Genomic DNA, 25,575 nt, shown 5'->3' with positions numbered 1-25,575 from the left:
TGTTTTTCTTGTTGTTTAAAGCTGGCAAATTACACTGTATTTCTTGTCTTTCTGATGCCTGATTCTGTTTTTGTTTTCTCTCTCTGTTTAAGGTGCGGCTCCATCCAGAGATGGGTGTGGTATTTGTGCTGGAGACCCTCCTGCCCTGTACACCAACTGCATTTCCTGTATATTCGTTTTGTGAATTGTTCTGTAATTTATGTCCGTAGTATGGCCCAAGCAGAGGGTCACCCCTTTGAGTCTGGTCTGCTTGATGTTTCTTCCTCAGAGGGAGTTTTTCCTTACCACTGCTGCTCTGGGGGTTAGTAAGGTTAGACCTTACTTGTGTGAAGCACCTTGAGGCAACTCTGTTGTGATTTGGTGCTATATAAATGAAAATAAATTGAAAATTGAAAAAAAATGGTATTGTATGAGGAAGTCAGGAGTGGCAGAGGTGCATGTGTGGGTAGTGTAGAACACGTACAAGGATAGTGTGACAGCGGTGAGATACGCAGTAGGAATAACAGACTCATTCAAGATGGAGGTGGGGTTACACTAAGGATCAGCTCTGAGTCCTTTCTTGTTCACAATGGTGATGGACAGGTTGACAGATGAGATCAGACAGGAGTCTGCATGGACTATGATGTTTGCAGATGACACTAAATTCTTGGGATCAACTATCCAAAGTAATGGAGAGTGTGGTAGAGAGGTGAGGAAGAGAGTGCAGAAAGGGTGGGGTTGGTGGAGGAAGGTGGCAGGAGTGATTTGTGACAGAAGAATATCTGCAAGAGTGAAGGGGAAAGTTTACAAGACTGTAGTGAGACCAGCTATGTTGTACAGCTTAGAGACGGTGGCGCTAACAAAAAGACAGGAGGCAGAGCTGGAGGTGGCAGAGCTGAAGATGTTGTGATTCTCTTTGGGAGTGACGACAATGGACAAGATGAGGAATGAACATATCAGAGGGACAGCTCAGGCGGGACGGTCTGGAGACAAAATCAGAGAGGTGAGATTGAGATGGTTTGGACATGTGCAGAGGGGGGACCCAGGGTATATAGGGAGAAGGATGCTGAGGATGGAGCCACCTGGCAGGATGAGAAGAGGGAGGCCAAAGAGGAGGTGTGTGGATGGGCTGAGAGAGGACATGCAGGTGGTTGGTGTGACAGGAAGATTCAGAGGACAGGGTGAGATGGAAATGACTGAGCAGCTGAAAGAAGAAGAAGAAAACTGTAGTCATCATAATAACACTACTACTACTACTAATAATAATAATAATAATAATAATAAAATTACTGGTGTGTAATATTTGTACAGGGGTCAAAAGTTAAAGTGGCTCCAAGTGATGAGATTTAAAAGAAATAGTTTGCGCCACATGTATGTCACGTCATAAAATCCAATGGACGTCAACATTGATTGACCTTTACTTTCATCATCAAACATTCAACATGGTCAAAACTGTTCCATTTATTTGTCCTATTAGCTCAAACAATAATGTGCGTCACTTTTTACCAAAACTGGAACACCTTGTACAACCCCTGTACAAACTGAAATTGACCTTTGTCACCATTCTTGCTGTTTTTACCCCATAACTTCATAACATTCATCATAGATTGGCCAAACTATACCTTTTTGGAAGTTTTATGATCAGACAAATCATGTGGTATCCTTTTCAATATGATTGGCGCATTTGTAAATTTTGACCCCTGTGTAATTCTTCATTGACCCCTTCCTGGATGCCTATTTAAAATTCAAGTGGCCCATCTGATTTTTCAAAAGAATAACAATTGTGTGTTTTTATATGTCTCTTATGTATTATGTAAAAGCTAGAAAGAAATAAACACTTCTAAAAACCTAAAATGGTGTTTTTGGAACCTAATAACACCTCTGAACTTACATACGAGGCATTTCACAGACCTTGGCATGGTGACATCACGGGCTGGTAGCTAGCTGCAAAACTCTGTTTTGTGTGTGTAAATATAACCTCTTTGTCATATATTATGTAAAAGCTAGCGAGAAATAAACTCTTCTCAAACTGAAAATGTTTTGTAACCTGATAACACCACTGGAGTCATTTACAAGACATTTTGCGGAGTTAGTGTGCTCGCTAACTTACGCAAACTCAAAGTTAACTTCCTATGAAGTTAAATTTGTCTCATTTGTACCTGCAAATGCACAGAGGGCGATCTACAAATATTCCTTGATTTGCAGAACTTCTGCTTTTGTCAAAAGCTCATGTACAGGCACACACGCAAGCCCTCCTGCAGACGCTGTTAAAACATAAATATTGTTTTTGATTGATTGAGTGATAGAGGGGTTTTACTGAACATGTACAAATTGTACGTAAGACAATAGGATCTTAAAAATTAATTAAACAAATTAATTAAATAACTGCAAATTATAAAGAACATAATGCTCATACGGCTGAGGGTATTTTAGCATTATATTTGAAGTTGTAAAAGCCAACTGGATCTTCATCTCTGCAAAAAAAAAAAAATCTACTTTTTAAACACCAAACAAGCGATAGGTACAGTGCTGAAGTGATGCCCAGGCCCAAATTATTGCATACAGATACAGTCATGATGATGGAGTCTAGGAAGTCATTGAAAGCGTGGATCTAGAGCCTTGGACATCTTGGATATTTATCTTTTGCAAAGGAATCAACATTGCCTCTGTCTATAGGGACCTCATAACTCCATAAGCTCTTCCCATATATCTGTCATTGTCAAAGGTCAGGGTTCTGAAGACATGAATGTGACTTCCAAGATAGATGAATTATTTTCACAGTATACAGAGTCCAAGAAACTGAATGCTTGGATATTATTCTTGAGCAAGGACAATCACAAACCCAGACACTCCGATTCTTCACTCAGCTATTTATGTTCTGTAATCAGGATATCCAGAGTCTTTAAAGGTCACAGCAATGTTTTTGTCAAGATCAGTAAACGATCCATCACCAACAAAGGTATTTAAGGCACTGGTTTCTGCAACCCCACCCAGCACCCAGTCCATGCAAGCATTGGACAGCAGAAAGCCCAGTGTACACTGTGTGATTTTCAGCTGTCCCAGACAACAGAATAGCATTGTGAAAGAAACATGGCATTATCTCTGGTTGTGGCTCTGGATACAGTGGCCTAACATTCAAGGACAGCCATTTCCACACTCTTGCCACCAAAGATAGCCTCAGAAGAATATGAGAGGACATTTGAAATTCTGCAACACACATCAATAAATGTAGCTTGAAATAATGGCAGTCTGGCCATTTTTTGGTTTGATTTTGGTTGCAAGTGCACCCAAGATGCAGATCCGTCCCTTCATTAAAATAAATAAATAAGTGTGCACTGAGTGTGTTTTGAACAGCTGATGAAAGCAGATGCAATGTGCTCTGATTTTCAGGTTTTTTTCCCCAACCAGGCAGAAAAGTACAACCAAGGTGTAGATCTGTCCTGCCATTAAAAAAAATGAAAAAAGAATAAAATAAAGCTAGATATAGGCAGACAAACACATTCACACTTGTACGCACAGCTAATTTGGAGTCACCAATTTACCTAACCTGCATGACTTTGGAAACGGGAGGAAGCCGGAGACCCCAGAGGGAACCCACATGAACAGGTACAGAACATGCACTGTCCACACAGAAAGGACCAGGCGGTTGTTTCTGTGAATTGTTCTGTAATTTGTTTCTGTAGCATGGCCCAAGCAGAGGGTCACCCCTGTGAGTCTGGCCTGCTTGAGGTTTCTTCCTCAGAGGGAGTTTTTCCTTACCACTGTTGCTCTGGGAGTTGGTAAGGTTAGACCTTACTTGTGTGAAGCGCCTTGAGGCAACTCTGTTGTGATTTGGTGCTATATAAATCAAGGACAATAAATTTAAAATTGAAGCAATCCCAGGACCTTTTTGCTGCGAAATGCCTGGAAGAACACGGAAGATAACTGATGTGGATGAGGGCAGAATTCTTTCCTTGGTGAATAAAATCATTAAACCAAGTCGAGAACACCCTGATGCAGGTAGGGGTGTCATTATCAAAGTCTACAATCAATAGATGAATTCATGAATGTAAATACAGAGGGTTTACAACAAGCTGCAAACCACTGGTAATGCAAAAGAACAGGAAGCCTAAATTAAACTGTGCCAGAATCTGCCCAGGTTCAGCTTAATGCTGCCAAATGATGGACAGAACTTCACACTGCAGATGGATAATGACCAAAAACATGCTGACAAACCAACCCAACAGCTTCTCAAGGCAAACAAACAGAATATTCTTCAATGGTGAAGAAGGAGAAAGACCCACAGCAAGAAAAAACATATGCCGGCTGCAGTAAATGTCTGGAAAACAGTCTTAAGGGAGGAAACATTTCATAAAGTCCATTGGTTCCAGACTTCAGGTAATCACTAACTTTGGTTCCATTAGAAATTTGCACAAAGGTTAGCAATATTTTCTGAATGTCGGCCACAAATAGTTGTGAAATGATAGCGATTCCATTGAGTGATTGACTGCGATTACTGGGTTTTGTCATCTCACCAATAACCGCTAATGTTAACACCAGTAGTGTTAAAGAATACTTTAACTGTTCATTCAACTCTGAACTAGTTGACTGAGATTTTGACACTCTGGTCTTTGCTGTGCATCACATTTATACTTTTCTTTACAACAGCAACACAATCAGTTTATGACACCAGATGTGTATATTGCCAGTGAGTACCGTAATAATAACCACATGTGACGTGCCACAACAAAGTCCTGATTGGTGTTGGTACCAGTTTTTTAAAGCGTCTTTTTTTTTTATTAGACTGTATTCTTTAATGTGGGATAACTATGAGGATCAGTGGTTTGTTTCTTCATTTCTTTTCTTGTCTTAACCACTGGTATCCTGTAAAAAAAAGCTGTAGGTGGGTTAATGCAATTTTCATTTTCCAAGTCACAGATTCGTTATGAAGTTGTGAGAGTAATCAGCTCAAATACAAATATGCTGTGCAGGACTATACCCACTGTTGATGTGTGGCATCACAGTAACATGTTATTTTTAGATTATTCATTTTACAGTATTTGAAATTTTAAAACGCATGCAAAATGAAAAGCGAGACTAAAGACATTGGCATGTGTGAAATACATTAAACCTTTTGCAGCTGTTATCTATCAATGTTGCTCATATGGAAACCTCATGCACATTCTGTTTTAGGCCTTTTTTTTTTTTGTGGCTGGGCCGTTCAGTTCAGTGCACCTCCGTAAATGCAAATTTTAATCCCGCTCGTCTCATCTTCAGTCTTTGTGAGTGCTGGAGGTATCATAGTGGAGCAGATAAGTACGACTTTTGGCCAACAGTTGTTCACTTGGTGATACAAGCATCAGATTTGGCATGAATGTTCTCATAAATCAGTGTTTGAGGAAAAAAAAGTGCTGGCCACTTGAAAATCCAAAATGGCAGGCAGGTAGGGGTCATGAAGAATTACACAGGGGTCAAAAATGAAAAATGCTCCAATCGTATTGAAAGCTATACCACATTATATGTCTGATCACAAAGATTCCAAAAAGGCATAGTTTGGACTATCTATGACTGAATGCTATGGAGTTATGGGTTAAAAACAGCAAGAATGGTGACAAAGGTCACTTTCAGTTTGTCACGAGTCAAAGCTAAAGATGCTCCAATTTTGGTAAAAAGTGCTCCAAATTATTATCAGACAAATAATGTGGTATACCATATTGACTTTCAAGTGGCCAGCACTTTTTTTCTCAAACACTGATTTCTCACCATGTGAGGGTGATTCTTTAACTACGGGCACTATTGGCCTTGTAAATGTAATTTCCACCACACCATTGCCTTACAATATAAAGCGCCTTGGGGCAACTGTTTGTTGTGATTAGGCGCTATATACATGTGCTCTGATGTCACTGTTTATCTCCATAGAAACTACCCAAACAATCTTTCATACAAACTGTTTAAAGGGACATTACAGTGTTGTGGTGGAAATTACGGCAATAGTGTGGGACAACTACATTTTGTTTAAAAAAATCACAACAGTTGTATGACATTGAATACCCCAATTATGTTTTGATTATTTTACTGATATTTTATTCAGAGATATTTTAAAACATTAGAAAAAACATTTCTTTACCATTCATTTTTTATCATGAAGATCAAAGTCTGGGTGTGGGACAAACACAAAACGGCAATATTTGCATATAATGATGCTGAAAAAAGGTGGAAAAAGTCATCATAGACTACTAGAACAAATTTCTTAATACACTTCATTGTAAAGATAACTATAAAAGTGTTGAAATTTCCCCTTTTTTCTGTTTTTCATACAATATGATCAAAGGACATAAGTGCCCGTAGTCTAAGAATCACCCGTGACTGATTGTTTCATTATCTGCTGGACTATTAGCTGCAAAGTCCAATGAACATGTTGGGTTTCTCACTCTTGAAATATACTGTAGAGTGAGTAGTGAGTGTTATATCAAGTGATGTCTTTCAGAAAAGGAAATTAATGGTTAAGGACAGACAAATTGCACAGCAAGGGTCAGTTCATTTGTTTAAGATCTATATATTCAAGACAGCATGTGTTTACCAACATAGAAGATAATGCCTGATCATCAGGTCACTCAATTTTTTTGGTGAGCAAAACCTAATGGAACACGTGTTTCTTTGTGTTCTTTAAGCACAAAATCACTGTAAATGTCTATTCTTGGTCTTAGCCTGAGGTTTTCAACTCTGCAGACTATAGATACCGTTACAAAAGAATAAAGCAACATGAAGACCAGAGACAATGGGAGAAAAGCAAGCAATTTTTCAATGAGGGGAAAAAAAATAGGAAATCAATCAGAGGCATTGGGCATAGCCAAAGAAGATGAAAATCACTGGTCTACAAAGTCACAGACATCAAAAATGGTCAACCAAATAAACAACAGCTGATGACAGAGACATTATGAGAGCTGTGAAGAAAAAGAAAAAACTCAAAACAGCAATCAGTGATATTGGCTACAAAGTCCACACAATCAGTGTTATCAATTTAGTGACTTTGTCACTAATTTTAGCAACTTTTTGACTTTCCCTAGCAACTACAAATCCTATATTGTGACACACAACCTATGGTTATTAACTTTGGGTAACGACTGAAAGAACAGTCTTGATTACAAGTGGGAAGGTTCCTCTCAGGTATCTGGGCTTATACTCAGGGACAGGGTGAGATGCTTGAATATCTGAGAGGGAATATCTAAGTAGAGCCACTGTGTCTTTGCATCAAAAGGATTCCTGCTGGTCATCTCCCTAGGGAGGTATTCCAGACACGTCCAATGAGAAAGGAGGTTGGGGAAGACCCGGACACCCACTGGAGGAATTCTATTCCCTAGATGGTTTGGTAATGCCTTGGGATCCCAGAGGAAGAGTTACAGGACTTGGCCAAGGATAGAAAAGTCCGGATTGAGCTGCTTGGTCTACTACCACTGCAACCTAGACCCAGATAAGCAGCAGAAACTGAATGAATGAAATGAATGGATGAAGGCTGAAATGAATGAAAATGAAAATTAATGAAGGCTCCATAACACAAAATAGGTTCATAACGGTTTCAAATCGGAGACTGCCGTGTGAGGCAGGTCCATTATCAGTCTGCCATTAACAGCAAAGGTATGTTTTGTGACCTGCACACAGTATGGTTTAGGTAATGGATTCTTATTGGAAAACTTGTCTTTAGTAACATTTATAGCAGCATGCAGTGTAGTGCACCTGTCTCACAACAAGAAAGTCTACACTTCAAAGCTATGGGTGGTTAGGGGGTAGGAATAAAAACACAATGTGAGAGTAACGCAAAAGGATTTGGTTATTTTTGTGTGTGTATGTTGTGGAGCACAGTCAGTTTTTCAAAGATATGTCTCAACATGAATGGATAGATCAATCATTTGTATCTGTCACAAGATGTGTTCCTGTGTTGCAATGGTTTGAAGCATTATAACAGTTACCTCAAGTTATCTTTTCAACTCCAGTCAAATTAATTTAAGGCAGTCCAAACACAAACGTTTTGATGTGCACCTGTTCTTTCAGGCTTTGTGAGGTCTCAGAGAAAACTCTTTGGAGGTTTCCTTGCCTTTAGTGAATATGGCCTCTTATGTTTGGGTCATTTGGTACCACAAGCCATCTCCTCATTATTCTTGTTACTCACTATGTGTAAGCACTTGTTTTGGAATGTATGCTCTAATTGAAACATAAACTGTGGTAGTGTTGTATGATTGCTGTTGGGGAAAACAGAAAGCTTCAGCAAACCGGACACAGCTGGAGACAGATTCACACATAAACACATAAGGTCAGCTGTGGACAGCTGGGCACTTAAAGTCAGTTTCTTCAATGCAGTGTTCCCATGAAATATACAAGCTGCAGTGCATCCGTCACCACTCATGTCCAAATGGATATAAAACCTGCCTCCTCTCCACTGGAAATGGAATATCTGCTATTCTCTAAGATCTTCCGCCTGTAATGAACATGTCGGTATGAGGCTTGGATCACAGGCAGGTCCCCTGAAAGCCAGCTGTTTGTAGTTTATCGAGACAACGCATCTGTGAAAGTTTGACTCCTGAGCCCTGTGGACGTTTCCCACCCCTGACATGTTAGGAGAGTGTCGTAATGGACCAGTGGAGAGATCCAGTACTGCGTGGTCTGCTGTAAGAATCTCAGAAGGATGGGAAAGCTTACTCTTAGCTGACAATGAATGAGTGTTACTTCTCATTCAGCACTGAGCTGACACCCTTATCTAAGGCATCTTACATTTGAGTTCATTGCCACTGGACATGAGCAGTCATACTGGGCATGCTGAGAAGAGTTGGGTGGTGTTTAGTGCACCAACTAGGGCCCACAGGGTTCAAGGGACAGGAACAGGACCAGCTATTTAAGAAGTGTGGGTTATTTATTAATTCTGTTGGGATCTCAGGTTAGCCTGTCCAGTCACTGCTATTTTCTAAGTCAGTTAGGAAACAATGAGGCATGGAGGCCCAAGGTGGTGCAGCTTTTCCTCGGTACCAATCACATCAGCAGATGATTTAAAAGATGATCAGGACTTTAAGTTGATGGTAGGAGCTCATCAGTAAAACTCTGACAATCACTTGCAAGGAAGACCTGAACTGTGTTGACCCTTCACACGGTTGTCCACCCATGTCTCAAGGAACAATATAAATGTTAAGTCATTTGAATCATTTTGGTTTCAGTTTCAAATTTCAGTTTATTCTAACAGGTTAAAAAATTTAAAAGGGTACAACACTCATGAAATATTCCACCTACTAAGGCACGATCACAGAACAAAGATTTTGTTGCAAATAGTCAACAGGGATGTCAGAAATGTGTGGAAAAGCAAAGATGCAAATTAAATGAAGACTTAAATGAAACATGAGCAGGAACTCATTATCCTCCAGTGCCACCATATTCCAGAAACACCACCAACCTGGATTATGCACAAGTACAAGGTGTTCAGTGCTCTGAGACATGGCCAAGATAAGAAAGGTGGATCAAGATTCATGAGTTGAAATTCCAATATTGGGCCAAGAATAGCTTAAGATGGACAGATAAATGAGCATGGCAGCAGGTTGGCTTTGTGGTTAGCGCTCTCAGCTTTTAGCGCCCACAGCAAAAAGGTCCTGGGAACGCTTCACCCCTGGTCCTTTCTGTGTGGTTTGTTTCTCTGTGTTAGTATGGGTCCCTTCTTGGTGCTCGTTTCCTCCCATATCTAAAGGCACGACATCATTGGTAATCCTAAATTGAATGTAGGTATGTCTGTGGCCCCCAAAAACAATCGTGAGTCAGTAGGGTGAAGAGGTGTGGACTGAGCACACAGCCCTGGGGAATAGGGTTAGGGTCCTTGGCATGGCCCCTAGAGATGGTGCAGCTGACGCACACTGACTGATGCCTTACAATCAAAGTCCAGGAAAGTTGCACAAGGTATTGAAACCCAGCAGTCCCAACTTCCCAATTAGCTGCTGTGGGTTGGCAGTGCTGAACTAGTCATTGTGCACCATTCTAACATTTCCTTTTTATCCAGAAGGGTGAGGGCGGACTATATGACATCATCTGAAGAGCAGCTTGGGCAGCAGGGAAACTGAAGTGGGTCATGTGAAGTGGACAATCCAGCTTTTGGGTGATTCTTAGACTACGGGCACTTATGTCCTTTGATCATATTGTATGAAAAACAGAAAAAAGGGGAAATTTCACACTTTTATAGTTATCTTTACAATGAAAGTGTGTTAAGAAATTTGTTCTAGTAGTCTATGATGACTTTTTCACCTTTTTTCAGCATCATTATATGCAAATATTGCTGTTTTGTGCTTGTCCCACACCCAGACTTTTGATCTTCAATGATAAAATGAATGGTAAAGAAACGTTTTTTCTAATGTTTTAAAATATCTCTGAATAAAATATCAGTAAAATAATCAAAACATAATTGGGGTATTCAGTGTCATCCAACTGTTGTGATTTTTTTTTAAACAAAATGTAGTTGTCCCACACTATTTCCGTAATTTCCACCACAACACTGTAATGTCCCTTTAAACAGTTTGTATGAAAGATTGTTTGGGTAGTTTCTATGGAGATAAAACAGTGTCAGAGCACATGTATATAGCGCCAAATCACAACAAACAGTTGGCACTTTATATTGTAAGGCAATGGTGTGGTGGAAATTACATTTACAAGGCCAATAGTGCCCGTAGTTAAAGAATCACCTTATATTGTAAGGCAATGGTGTGGTGGAAATTATATTTACAAGGCCAATAGTGCCCGTAGTTAAAGAATCACCCTTTTATGTGCCTCATGACGAACCTCATGATGACAGGTGTGAGTGCCACTGGGCGGTAGTGATTAAGACATGAGGTGGCAGAATTCTTAGGCACGAGAATGGTGGTGGTGCACTTGAAGCACCAGAGTACAACTGCCTGAAGTAAAGTGATGTTGAAGATATCTGTGAGGACATCGAATAGTTGGTTCCCACAATCCCTGTTCATAGGTTTGCATGGGTTTTCTCGATAGAGTTCTTCTTAAAACAGCTGTAGACAAACATGGCACCTGGCTATCAGGTGGGGATGACCAGGCCTAAAATAACGGCATATACCAAACAGATTTATCATACAGTACCCATATTGTTTGTATACCTTAAAGACTGATGCAAAAGCAGTGCAAGACACATTCAGTGACTTGGAAATGTTCATGTTTCTAACCAGACATGTCCAAAGAAAACAGGCTCTAACAGCATCCATCAATCTGTGAAAATATAGTGACTATGTATAAAAATAGAGGTTAACAAAACAAACAAAAAAAAAGAACATTGCCCAAATACGTATGGGCCTGAATGTATGCATAAGACATTCTTGCTTTAAAAATGCCAGTTTGTGTGTGGGAGAAAAGACACGTACTGTGTGTATAGAGTTTATAAGTATGGCCTCTGGTGTGTTGGGCAAAGCTGGTTTACCCATGTACCATAGAGCTGAGGTCATAAAAAGCCTCAGCGAATCTGAAATGTCAAGCCCTTTTCATACACTAGTCAAAAAGCCACTTCTGGTTTGAGTTTCTTTTGTTAAGAAAGTGCACCACCTACTGGCTGTCACTGCAAACATAAAAAGAAAAAAATTACAGAAAAACCTGTAAAATGTTTCCATATCAAAGTTTATTGCTGACATGCATGTAGAGATCTGATGTAGAAAAATATGCTTTTTTTTTTTTTATACAAACATGTTTTTCATCTGTACAATTATGCAGTTTTCTGTCTCCAGATGTCCATCCAAGCAGCTTACAACACATGATCCCATTGGGTTTAAATGACACCACATTTCACATCCAAGTTTCCAGTTCAAACATTCAGCAGTATATGGAATACTAATCACTTTAAGTCCAGGGTGAAAATAAGTTATATATCTCAATAATTTAAGGCTCAACCAATTGAGGGGCTAATCCTTCTTACCATCGATTTACCCAAAGGAGGAAATTATCTGTACAGTCACATCAGTTGCTGTTATGCCTTAATAAAGTCATTCAATCATGTTTTACAAAGTTTAACCTCACATTTCCATGATTTTCAGTCCACTAAATACGACTGAAACAAACACAATGTGAAACAGGTAACAGACCAATATCAGAAATCTACTGAACATCAAGTTACTCTTCTGCAGTGAGTCTATACCTCTATGAATATGGGCCGTGTTAGATGTTGTATGACAGTTTCACTTGATGTCAGTATTCAGCTATGGTGTTAATGGAACACCTTTGAGTAAGTAGAAGACTACAATACTGCTTAATACCCACGGAATTCACACTGAGGTGGGAGGAAGCCAGTGGCTCTCGTTATTTTTACCTCTGGATGTGGCGGCTGATGGCCAACGTGGCCTATAATGCACGTCAAGCGACACATGTTTAAACACTTGGTATCTCACTGGGTGGAACTACATACAGTATAACTGGCACAGTCAAGATGGTATTTATTTACATACTGACCAGAGAGCGCACACTTGTGTGGGTTTGGGGTAATGACGTGAGGGGGGGTGAAAAAAAAAAAAAAAAAAACACTACACAAAACTCCCTCCTGTTAATCAAGATAATATGAATATTATTTATTGTACTTTGTAAAAAATAGAACTATGCAAAAGTCAGTCTTATTATTAGTGTAGCTTAGACCACAAACACTGTGGGAAAATGGCAAGAATTGAATTAAGTAATCCGGAAAAGGACAATAAAGAAAATATGCTTCTCTGCATGGAGGTGACCAGAGTGCATCAGAACAAAAAGAGCTAATGTCAAACCACTTTGGAACAAAATAGTAGAGGTGACAACACGTTTTAAAGCTGTGAGAAAGCAAGCACATTTGGGGCTTGTGTCACTGGCATAAATACAAGTCATCTAAATATACTTAAATGTAGGAATTCTGTCTGGCTGTGATACAGGCCCCAGCAGCTTAGAGGAAAATCTACACAAGAAAATAAATAAATCAACAACATACAAGAAAAAAAAAGAAAAAAAAAAAACACATGAAAATGTTCCAGAACCGACAGTCACGCAGTCAGAGGAGGAATAGGTTGAGAGAACCCAAAGCAGGTACCAATGCAAAAAAAGGTGATTTGTAGCGTACAAATGGTCTACAGTCACCGGGAGTAGCTTCACCATGGTTTGGAAAAACAAACAACAAAACACTTTAAAATGAGAATGAATCAATAAGCAAAGATGACTCGGCAACTACATTTAAAAGCTATAAATCCATATTTTCTTTTTCTATGAGATATTACTTTGTTAATTACCACCCACCACACAGTCCCAGAGAGTCTATATGGCAAGATAATATGATTGTGCACGTGTTGAACATGAGAGGGCTGGAAAATGAGATGCATGAGAAGAGTTTCGAGTCTTTAAGCATGTATGACTTAGGACAGTCAGCAAAATGGCATCCCAGCAAAGCGTGCTCTGGTTTTCACAGTGTCTGCCACTGGGACAAGCCAGATAAGACGACACAAAGACCGGAGGTTAGCTTAAAGCCTCTGTGACCGTCAGAAGTCAGCCCTCATGGCTGTCTGGCCTAACAGACACCCACACACCAAAGTGTAGGCTGATAGTTCACATTCACACTTGTCCAAAGATCTGCAATGATTGAGAGAATAAGGGAGGTCAGATTACCTGGAAGCCATTAGATTCTGAAAGAGGCGGCTGGTACCAGTTCCTTGGCTAAGAATCATTTTAAGACATTTTTGGCGAAGGAAATACGACAGTGCCCAAGCTTGGATATAACGGCACTGAGGAAGTGTTGCTGTCAGTATGCCTTGGCAGTTCTTGGCATCGTTGACTTCCAGGTACCTCGCACTAGCTGCCTAGATCCTAAAAACAAATTTCCAATAGGGTGCGCAAAAGCAAGAGACAATCCATTCTGCTAATATCAAAGGCTGCTTGAACACACACACACACACACACACACACTGTACTGTTGTATTTTGTATCTTCAATGCTAAAGGTAGGGATAAAATGCTACTTATTATGGTAAATATGATTCAAAAGAAAGCTTATTCTGATTTTTTTTAAACTGCCAAAACGGTTTCAGACCATCATCACTGACAGAAAACGCTAATGCTTTATGTCACTGGTGGTATCAAGACTCCATTGTTACAATCCCTTGTCTCAAAACAGTGAGGATGGTTTACCAACAGAGAAGATAAGCAGAGAGGTAGATTGATTTGAAGTCAGAGTTACAGACGGGATCATTCCGGATCACACTCTGATGAGGGAAGAGAGGAAAAGTGTGGCAGAAGGAGGATGGAACAGAGAGGGCCAGAGAACTTAAATCTGTCCTCAGGTGATCTGATACCAGGTGGAAAGAAGGGGTTGCTACATGATTCTGGTCCTGTATTGCTCAGGAGATCCAGAGGAGATGGAGAAATGTAAGGGGATCGTAACAAGTAGGAATATGGGGTTTAAACAGCCTCTCCCCACCCACCCCAACCAAAACACTGTAGATAGCGCCTTTTGTTAGCCCCAGGTGTGACCATGCCATTAGGTTGGTTGCACAGAGAGAAAAAAAAAAAAAACAAAACTGAGTGAACTGAGGGCAAGAAACCTTTGGTTGACATCTTCAACAGTTCTAGGTTGCCAGTTTGTTCTGGAGCCCATTCCATGAAGCTTGGCCAATGTTCACCTGTAGTTTGGGCTGGTGGAGCTCAGCCCTCTCTGGACTCCACAGGTTTCTCAGTCCCTGGCAGTGGCCACAAGATTTGAATGGCGGTTGGGGAGCTACTTCCAGAGGAAACGTTGTGCCAGGATGGCAGCATCTAGGGGGCTGACGGGCTGGGCATCGTGGCCCAGACGTCGTACAGGTGGGATGCTGCCAAACTGGCGCTTGGTGAGAAAGCTCTTGGCCTCATGGATAGTGTTCTTCTCTTCAGCCAGCAGCAATTGCTGCCGCATGTAGTTCTCAAACTCGTACTGTGAAGACTCTTCTATAGCCTTGGCCTGGGGTAAGAAAATGTATTCTGCTTACTATGCGTGCTACATTTAAATAAAATGCAAATTAATACAGTTCAAATTAGCATTTAACTTGCAAGCTAAAAACACACTAGTGACTGATAATGTTAAAAGTGCAGACTTCCATTGTATAAATTTATGTTCTTACCTCTTGCAGATGCTCTGGGTGATTGATCTGATCGTCAATATCTGGCACAACCTGTAGTGGGCCACTCAGGGATGAAACAGACTGCCTGTTACACCGTAAACACAACAAGGATACTTACTGGCAACACTGACCCTGACTTTAGAATATCCTTTGAGCTACATCACTGAATGGCTAAAGAAGGGATTTCAAGGTCAGATAAATAGTGAAAATCCCATGATTTGTTCTCATATCCACCAGCTACAAATTACACTTACCAAGAGGCAATAATGGCACTGAGGGACTCGAGCACTTCTCCTGCAGTGAGCCTCTGCTGAGGGTCCAGTACCAAAAGTTTACGGATCAGGCACACCGTGTTCTCAGACACACGGCCATCCCTGTGACACAAAAGGCCAGTTTATTGGCAAACTATGTGGCAGTTTTTCCACTTGTGTACAGAAAAGCCAAGAACTGGTCAGATTTCTATAAAGCAAAGATATATATAAAAAATTTAATATATAAAATTCAAAACCTTTGCCTCGTGACAATTCACCCACTCAACACTGATTCAGCGAATGCACAAAGAAGAAATGCTTTTTTTTCTGCTGGCGTTCAAAGATGTAGGAAAAACTAATTACAACAATGAAGAGAACTTGTCAAACTGCTGCCGATACAGTTTCAAACTCTGCAGTCAATTCCCATAATTGTTACAGTTGAATGCGAAAGTCTGGTTACCCCTGGGCAAATGACTTCCTGTTTTTTTTGCAACAAGTCTAAAAATAAAATCTGCTGATTAGCTAGCCGGTACACTGTTAGGATAGGTTCCAGCTCCAGCCCCCCCACCAAGTGGGTACAGAAAATGGATGGATGGATAGCTAGACGGTACACAACAGCAGTATGCTTCCTTAGATCCCTTAAATGTTAAACCTCCAACATTTCACACTAACTGCAATGCATTTAAATTAATGATAATCCATCAAAAAAAAACTACAAAAACTGAAAATACAGGGCCAAACAAAAACTCAAAATTCTTCTCTGTGCAACTTCACCATGAAGGCATGGGTTGTAATTTAAAGCATTAAGTCTATCTATAGAAAACCCATAGCTAGAGTAAAAGTGAATGGCTTTCTATCAGAATAAGTTCCTTTGCAGAGAGGAACCAAACAAGGATGCTGCCTTAGTCCCACGTTGTTGTTGTTTGTCCTATTGAGCCATTGGCTCAAATGATCAGGCAAAACACTCCAATAACAGGAATAGAAATTAATAAACAAAAGCATGTACTAAGTCTTTTTTGCAGATGATATTATGATCTATTTAAACATTCCAGCAAATTCCTTTTGGTATCTTATTCAAAATCTTGAAAGATTTGGCTTATATTCAAGCTATAAATAAATAAACATAAAACTCAATCTCTCAAACGCTTAACTGTTCAGGAATGGAAAATAAACTGGGACGCAAAACCAATTAAATATTTGGGTATAAACATAACTAAAGGCCTTTCCAAACTCTATATAAGTAGCTATGAACATACTGACAAAAACATAAGATATTGACAGATGGTTCACATATGCATTGGGATTAAATTACACGATAAATGTGGTAAAAATGAACATCTTGCCATGTCTGTTATATGTGTTCTCATCTCTGCCTATACATATACTAAGACATCAACTTTCTAAATGTGCTAAGCGCATATCAAGATTCGTATGGGACGGTAAACAACCTAGAATATGCTATGCCACACTTCAATTATCTAAAGACACAAGGGGAATCACACTCCCAAATGTAAAAGAATATTTTCATGCTGTACAATTAAGACAGCTAATCTACTGGTGTAGCGAACGTTATGTAGCTAGATGGAAAGATACTGAAGTTTCTATATTCAAAGACTCAATTCAAACATGTATCAGGGAAAGGGAGTCCCCCCACTTACATAGCAGAGGCGCATAATCCTAACCCAACGATATCCTTTACATTAGATACAGGGTTAGAGAAATATTTTTTTGAGTCTACTGTTCAGGACCAGTAGCACTAATTTTGTTACCCCGGGTGGCCCCGGGTGTTTGGAAGCTCAAAGCCTCAGAGGACAAGCCTCAGTGTAGCATTCATCATCACATCATGTGCATGTATTCAATCAATTTTGTATTTGTAAATCTATAGCATGATAGAACATTTTCATTTTGTGTAAATATACTGTGCACCTTATACTAATTTAATAATTTATTTATTTATAGCCCAAATCACAACAAAGTTGCCTCAAGGTGCAGCCCAAACATAGCCTTTACTCTTGTAACTTAATCCACTTGTCTGTTCTTGCTATGCGAGCTCTATAATATCTGGGCAACAATTACACCTATTGCTTCTCAGACTAGTATGATGCAACCTTTACTGTCAAAGAGCCATTTTTGTCCCATCTTCCACAAATAAAATTCTTCTGGTGCCACAAAACATATTTGACCTTTAAAATGAATGAACAAAGATAACACAATTTATATTGTTCTGCTATATACCCTTCAACTATATGTTTTTAATTCTTCTTTTTGTTTTTTTTGTTTTTTTGTTATAACTCCAAATCAGAAAAGTTTGGATGATATGAAATATGTGGTAGTGGTAGTGGTGGTGGTGTGTGTGTGTGTGTGTGTGTGTGTGTGTGTGTGTGTGTGTGTGTGTGTGTCAGCTTTATTTTATTACCTCCGCCAAGGAGGTTATGTTTTCGGTCACTTTTATTTGTTTGTCTGTCTGTCTGTTTGTCAGCAGGACAACTCTAAAAGTTTTGAACGGATTTTGATGAAATTTTGTGGAGTGGTTGGAAATGACAAGAGGAACAAGTGATTAAATTTTAGTGGTGATCCGGATCACAATCCAGGAATTTTTTAAAGGATTCTTCACCATTGTGGGATAGAAACTAGAACGTCAAAATTCACCCTAACTCCACAAAACAAGGCAGAAAGGCTTGAAAAAAAATACGGGTGTAACATAGTCAAATGTTCTATCACCCAGAGACACCACTGATTACTAGGGAATGCAACGAAGTCAGGCCGATTTGTCATGAGGCATGTCTGGTAGGCTTTTTTGCAGTTGCGAACTTGGGGGGTGTTTGTAAGGAAAATGATCATTTCTCTACATTGATTACAGACCTGCAGCGGGTCTGTCATCAACTTTTCTACAGCGCAGCTTTGGTTTGAACCTCGAACCAATTGAAGCAGTGATTCGCAGGTCGAAGCAGTGCTTTGAGCTATGATTCATGGCTTGATTGTGTTATTTCGCTTTATCCTAATTTTTCCCCGCTAAAACTCTGAAGAGCATATGTCTGTGAGTAATATTTAATATTATGTTAAACCGACCTGTTATGGTCTTCTGAAACAGTTGACAGATGTATTTTATAACTTAAAAACGGGACCGATGCTAACGCGTTAGCGTGTCTATGGCATTTTCAATGTTAAAGTTAGCATTAAGCTGTTCGCATCAGCACGTTTGTGTTGATTTGTTTTCTGTATAATTAATGGCTCAGCGTTCGTTGTCGTAAAAGAGTCAAATTGTATTTTTTTAAATTTATTTTTATTCATATATTTTAGCAATAATAATAGTCTACATAATAGACAATAATAGTCAATAATAATAGACCAATAATGTTACAATACAATTTTAGAGAAAGAGACAAAAATAACCTAATGAAACAAAACAACAGAAAAGATAAAACCATGTAACAATGATTCTGTGTAGGCTCTCAGTTGTCAAGGTGGTTTCCATAGTAGAGAAGCTTGAATCTTCGACTGGACTGGGTTGCTTGACGCGAGGACGTTTCGCTTCAAATCGCAGAAGCTTCCTCAGCTAAATTCTTGCTCTGGAAGTCTGACTTCTGTCTGACTCTTGTAGAGAAGAATAAAACAGAAGCCAACAAAAAAGTTCACCCTAAGGACATGATCCCTAGTTACAAACAGAGCAATGTAGTGTATTCTATCAGATGTCAGGAAAACTGTAACAAACACTATATAGGTGAAACGAAGCAACCTTTACACAAAAGGCTATACCAGCACCGCAGAGAGGGCGCCAGTGGACCTCAGTCTGCGGTCCATTTCCATCTTAAAGACACTAACCACACGTCTGAGGACAAGAAAGTTAAAATATTAGCCAGAGAGAAGAAATGGTTTGAGAGAGGGGTCAAGGAGGCATTCTTTGTGAAACGTTTGAAACCCAGCCTTAACCGGGGAATCGGTCTGAGACACACTTTATCCCCTGTTTACAATGGTGTACTCAGGTCAAAGGAGTTTCAGTCTTTTGTTCATGGTAATGAGTCATTCACGTCATCAAGGGAGCCATCAGAAAGGCATCCATCCCATCATTAGAGGGACAGCTGTCCTGTCATTAGGTGTGCTAACTAGAGCACAATAGTTGCCAATAAGAGCTATTGTTTAGTCACTAGCCTATAGCAGTCTGCCTCTCAGTAGGAGGGGTCTGGTTAGGTTTAAAACTCCAGCTTTTGTTGGCTTCTGTTTTATTCTTCTCTACAAGAGTCAGACAGAAGTCAGAGTTCCAGAGCAAGAATTTTAGCTGAGGAAGCTTCTGCGATTTGAAACGAAACGTCCTCGCATCAAGCAACCCAGTCCAGTCGAAGATTCAAGCTTCTCTACCATGTAACAATGAAAATAAATAAATAAATACATATAGAAATAAATAACTGTTTCCTGTGAACACCTAGTGAGTAGCCTACTCCCGTTTAGGTTTTGAAACCTTGTTTCTGAAGTGTTTTTGTGTGATGTGCACAATTTTCAGTATTCTGACTAATACTACCAGTCATTTACAAGCCTAGTAATATATAAAAAAAAAAAAGTCCGTTTTTGATTATTAACATTTACTTGCACTTTTACTTTCAATACTTGAGTATATTTAATATAATATATATATAATAATTTTTTTAATGGGTATCTGTACTTTTACTTAAGTGTGATTTTCCGGTACTTTATACAACACTGATGGTTGCTAATTAGAGGACGTACTTGTGATGGAGTACCTTACATCATAAAAACTAAAATAAAAGATAAATACTTGATTTAAAAATACATTTATAAAACTGCTCACTGCAGCCATAGTAAAGTGGAACCAATACACCTGAATCGGCCATAGTTGTTCGAATGCATTGTATATTGGGAGTGGCCAGTCTTTTGTGATGAACTGCTTGAATTAAAGTGATCAACCAAAACACACACACACACGTATCTCCCCTTGAAGATTTCAGGCTGGAATAATTTTCTTTCATGCACATTTTTTTTTTATACACTGTGCCATGAGTGTGTGAAGATTCACTAAGTCACTATCCACCATACGGTTTCCCCTGACCTGTGCTTACAAAATTCAAGGAGGGACTGAGGGTGATTTCCTACATATTTAAAAAAAATATATATATATATACATATATACACACACATATATATATACACACATATATATATACACATATATATATATATATATATATACACTCAACAAAAATATAAACGCAACACTTTTGGTTTTGCTCCCATTTTGTATGAGATGAACTCAAAGATCTAAAACTTTTTCCACATACACAATATCACCATTTCCCTCAAATATTGTTCACAAACCAGTCTAAATCTGTGATAGTGAGCACTTCTCCTTTGCTGAGATAATCCATCCCACCTCACAGGTGTGCCATATCAAGATGCTGATTAGACACCATGATTAGTGCACAGGTGTGCCTTAGACTGCCCACAATAAAAGGCCACTCTGAAAGGTGCGGCTTTGTTTTATTGGGGGGGGGGATACCAGTCAGTATCTGGTGTGACCACCATTTGCCTCATGCAGTGCAACACATCTCCTTCGCATAGAGTTGATCAGGTTGTCAATTGTGGCCTGTGGAATGTTGGTCCACTCCTCTTCAATGGCTGTGCGAAGTTGCTGTATATTGGCAGGAACTGGTACATGCTGTCGTATACGCCGGTCCAGAGCATCCCAAACATGCTCAATGGGTGACATGTCCGGTGAGTATGCTGGCCATGCAAGAACTGGGACATTTTCAGCTTCCAAGAATTGTGTACAGATCCTTGCAACATGGGGCCCTGCATTATCCTGCTGCAACATGAGGTGATGTTCTTGGATGTATGGCACAACAATGGGCCTCAGGATCTCGTCACGGTATCTCTGTGCATTCAAAATGCCATCAATAAAATGCACCTGTGTTCTTCGTCCATAACAGACGCCTGCCCATACCATAACCCCACCGCCACCATGGGCCACTCGATCCACAACACTGACATCAGAAAACCGCTCACCCACACAACGCCACACACGCTGTCTGCCATCTGCCCTGAACAGTGTGAACCGGGATTCATCCGTGAAGAGAACACCTCTCCAACGTGCCAAACGCCAGCGAATGTGAGCATTTGCCCACTCAAGTCGGTTACGACGACGAACTGGAGTCAGGTCGAGACCCCGATGAGGACGACGAGCATGCAGATGAGCTTCCCTGAGACGGTTTCTGACAGTTTGTGCAGAAATTCTTTGGTTATGCAAACCGATTGTTTCAGCAGCTGTCCGAGTGGCTGGTCTCAGACGATCTTGGAGGTGAACATGCTGGATGTGGAGGTCCTGGGCTGGTGTGGTTACACGTGGTCTGCGGTTGTGAGGCTGGTTGGATGTACTGCCAAATTCTCTGAAACGCCTTTGGAGACGGCTTATGGTAGAGAAATGAACATTCAATACACGAGCAACAGCTCTGGTTGACATTCCTGCTGTCAGCATGCCAATACACGCTCCCTCAAATCTTGCAACATCTGTGGCATTGTGCTGTGTGATAAAACTGCACCTTTCAGAGTGGCCTTTTATTGTGGGCAGTCTAAGGCACACCTGTGCACTAATCATGGTGTCTAATCAGCATCTTGGTATGGCACACCTGTGAGGTGGGATGGATTATCTCAGCAAAGGAGAAGTGCTCACTATCACAGATTTAGACTGGTTTGTGAACAATATTTGAGGGAAATGGTGATATTGTGTATTTGGAAAAAGTTTTTAGATCTTTGAGTTCATCTCATACAAAATGGGAGCAAAACCAAAAGTGTTGCGTTTATATTTTTGTTGAGTATATATATATATATATATATATATATATATATATATATATATATATATATATATATATATATATATATATATATATATATATATATATATATATATATATATATATATATATATACATACATACATATATATATATATATATATATATATATATACATATATACATATACATATATATATATATATATATATATATATATATATATATATATATATATACATATATACACACACACACACACACAAATTACATTTTTGTATGAGAAGTAAATATGCAACCATGCATAATTTCATGAATTTAAAACAACAACACAAACTGACAGACAGTGTGGTTCACTTCAAATGCACAAACACACAAAGGATTAAGTACTCACTCTGGGATTGAGTACTCTGCAGCCTTTATCTTGCGGAAGAGTTCTTGAGGTATGCTGTCATAAAAGGGGAACTGGCCATACAGCATGGTGAACAGGACCACACCAAGCGCCCACATATCACTGGGTTTACCACGGTATGGCCGACCTGGACGGAGGGGAGGGAGCATGTACAATGAGCAAATGTCCATTGGAAACCATCAAAATGCAGTCACAGTGCTGTCCTCTGATCCTTTAGAACCACTTTCCTAATTGTGGATAATGATGAATAAAGAGAGACGAGTGAAACAGCATGGCTGTGCATGAATACTGGCAGTACTGCTACAGACAGGAAGGTGGCAGCAATGGCAGGAAATGATGTTCAAGCTTTGTGTGACAAGTGCACACACAGAGAGGGAGGATGGGGATGGGAAGTTTCCCTCCAGTGACTCATCAATGTGTGAGTCACTAAAGCTCTGTTTAATTGTGTGCCTGTCACGTTATGCTGATACACACGCCCAAGTTCCAGCTACAGTTTCTGAGAAAGTGGCCCTTTTCTGCTGCCTGACCTTTCTGTGCAGTAATCAGAATGTTGTTATATAAATATACCGTTTTGTAATGGAGGTGAAGCTGACTGTGTAAGTGCATCAACCTGATCTGTGAGCATCGCTCAGATGTGCACATTTAAAATCGACAATACAGTTTTTTGTCTCCCGACAGAAATGTTTCCCCACAGAGAAAGCTCTTTTTTTTTTGGGGGGGGGGGGGGGGGGGGGGGGGGTAGAACATGCCATATTCAGCCCTCATAGTTCAAGACAACCTCTTTCTTTCTTATTTCTGAATAACCAGAATATCAAATGTAACACTGACTGCTAAATGTTATGCAATGCTCTCTGAAGAACCTCAGAATCCTGCCTGGATAGGGGTCACTCCTCCAGCAGCAGCTGTACGCTTCTCTTGCAAGTGCCCAACAGTGAAACTTATTTCACACCAGGGCAGGTATACGTATAATCAGCTGTGCTTTACCAGTGGTACATTTTCACCTCTTTCAAATAATGTCATGCTGTGCACAGTGACATATACATACATGTAAGCTAACAGTTGTTCACTCACCACTTAACACATCGGGGCTGATGTAGGCTGGACTACCTCTCTGGTCCTTCAGCAGGTCATCCTCGCTTACCAGATGCTTTCCCAAGCAAAAGTTGGTAATGGTGATTCGATGTGTCCTAGGAGCACATAACCACACAAATACAATAAAAACTCATAGTGATGGCCAAAACACCATTAACCAACCACATATACTCTGTAAAAACACATTCCTTCAAGTATCACCATTCAGATGTAAAACTAATTCATGAGTGATATATATACACACACACACACACACACTTGTATGCAAAGGTTTGGGCACCCCCAATGATTTCCATGATTTTTCTTTATAAATCGTTGGCCATCTGGATCAGAAAGTTCAGTTAAATATATCATATAGCAGAATACCACAGTGATATTTGTCAAATGAAATGAAGTTTATAGGATTTACAGAAAGTGTGCAATAATTCTTTAAACAAAATTAGGCAGGTGCATAAATTTGGGAACCCTATCAGAAACAGCCTCTAAACGCTTCCTATAGCTTCCAATGAGAGTCTGGATTCTGGTTGAAGGTATTTTGGACCATTCTTCTTTACAAAACATCTCAGGTTTGTTGGTTTCCGAACATGGACAGACTGCTTAAAATAACACCACAGATTTTCAATAATATTCAGGTCTGGGGACTGAGATGGCCATTCCAGAATGTTGTAGTTGTTCCTCTGCATAAATGCCTTAGTAGATTTTAAGCAGTGTTTAGGGTCATTGTCTTGCTGAAAGATCCAGCCCCGGCACAAGTTCAACTTTGTCACTGATTCATAAACACTGTTCTCAAGAATCTGCCGATATTGACTGGAATCCACATGACTAGGGGTGGGTATCAAGATCCGGTTCTTTTCGAGTATCGTTAAGAAATGATTAGATCCACCAATATCAATAGCCTTTTTGCTTAACGATTCCCTTATCGGTCCTTCAGAGCAGCCGTTGTTTTTGAGGTTTCGATCCACTGGCTCACGGTTCTTTGATTCGCTGCTCTTCAGAAACGGCAAGTCCGCTTCTTAACCCCTCTCAAAGCCATTTAAATACCATGAGTCACTTTTGTGTGGATTAAAGTCACTAACTCCGTTCTGTTGGCACAGCTCCAAACACTGCGCGGCTCTCTGCTGAGATAGAGTCCGGTCGGAATTAATAACTTCAAAATGAATTGCTGCTTTGAATAAAATGATACCGCTTACAAACGCTGTAATACAGACAAGAAACTACAATCGACTAAAATGTTCCCCCCCCCAAAATGAGACGTGCTGCGTTCTTTATAATTACATGATGTGCAGCACAGCACAGCTGCAAGAGCTCAGCTCAGATGTATGGAAAGACATTCATGCCAATAATGTCTGTAAGGAAATACTTTTGACAAAAACTACAGATTTTGTTTATTTCTATTTATGTCCAGAGATCAAGGATCCATCATGTAGCGTTTATGTCCAAAGTTTAAGGATCCAGTGACCAATTTCATATTTATTTACTTTAAGACTCAATAAAATGTTGTTCAATTTCAATTTAATCTTATAAAGTGCCAAATCACAACAAAAGCCATCTCAAGGCGCCTCACATAGAATAGTTCAACATTAAAAATTAAATAAATAAATAAAAAACTTCAAATACATAATTAAAAACAGAACTAAAAGAATAAAACAGATAAAAAATAAAAACTATTCACAAGAAAGAGAATAAAAATAGGCTTAAAGTCTTGACTTAAAAATGCCCATGGTCTCTGCCTCATGGCCGCAGGAAGACCGTTCCACAGAGCGGGTGCACGATAAGAAAAAACTCATTGACCCTTTGACACAGAAAACCTGTAAAGCCTACATTTAGTAGGGAAAAAATTCACAAGAGGTATCGATAAGGGAATCGGATCACTAAGCGGAATCGATAACAGTATCGATAAAATCTCATCAATACCCATCCCTACACGTGACCTTCAAC

At 39.7% G+C, this 25,575-nt stretch overlaps 1 protein-coding gene across 2 annotated transcripts in view; it reads right to left on the bottom strand.

Moving 5' to 3' along the window:
• Window positions 1-11,582: 11,582 nt before the first annotated feature.
• stk40 (serine/threonine kinase 40) overlaps window positions 11,583-25,575 on the bottom strand; it is a 46,659-nt gene continuing 32,666 nt past the window's right edge. For both annotated transcript variants that reach the window (XM_034174073.1, XM_034174072.1), the window contains 5 exons: window positions 23,617-23,732; window positions 22,528-22,672; window positions 15,334-15,453; window positions 15,080-15,164; window positions 11,583-14,919 (listed from right to left, as the gene is read on the bottom strand). In XM_034174073.1, coding sequence (XP_034029964.1) covers window positions 14,701-14,919; window positions 15,080-15,164; window positions 15,334-15,453; window positions 22,528-22,672; window positions 23,617-23,732 — 685 coding nt within the window. In that variant the 3' untranslated portion in view covers window positions 11,583-14,700. The remainder of the gene's footprint in view (window positions 14,920-15,079; window positions 15,165-15,333; window positions 15,454-22,527; window positions 22,673-23,616; window positions 23,733-25,575) is intronic.

The sequence above is a fragment of the Thalassophryne amazonica genome, chromosome 7 (genome assembly GCF_902500255.1).
Source record: "Thalassophryne amazonica chromosome 7, fThaAma1.1, whole genome shotgun sequence".
In the NCBI taxonomy this organism is placed as follows: domain Eukaryota; kingdom Metazoa; phylum Chordata; class Actinopteri; order Batrachoidiformes; family Batrachoididae; genus Thalassophryne; species Thalassophryne amazonica.
Note: the sequence above shows the minus strand (reverse complement) of the source record. Positions and strands in the feature narration are given on the sequence as shown.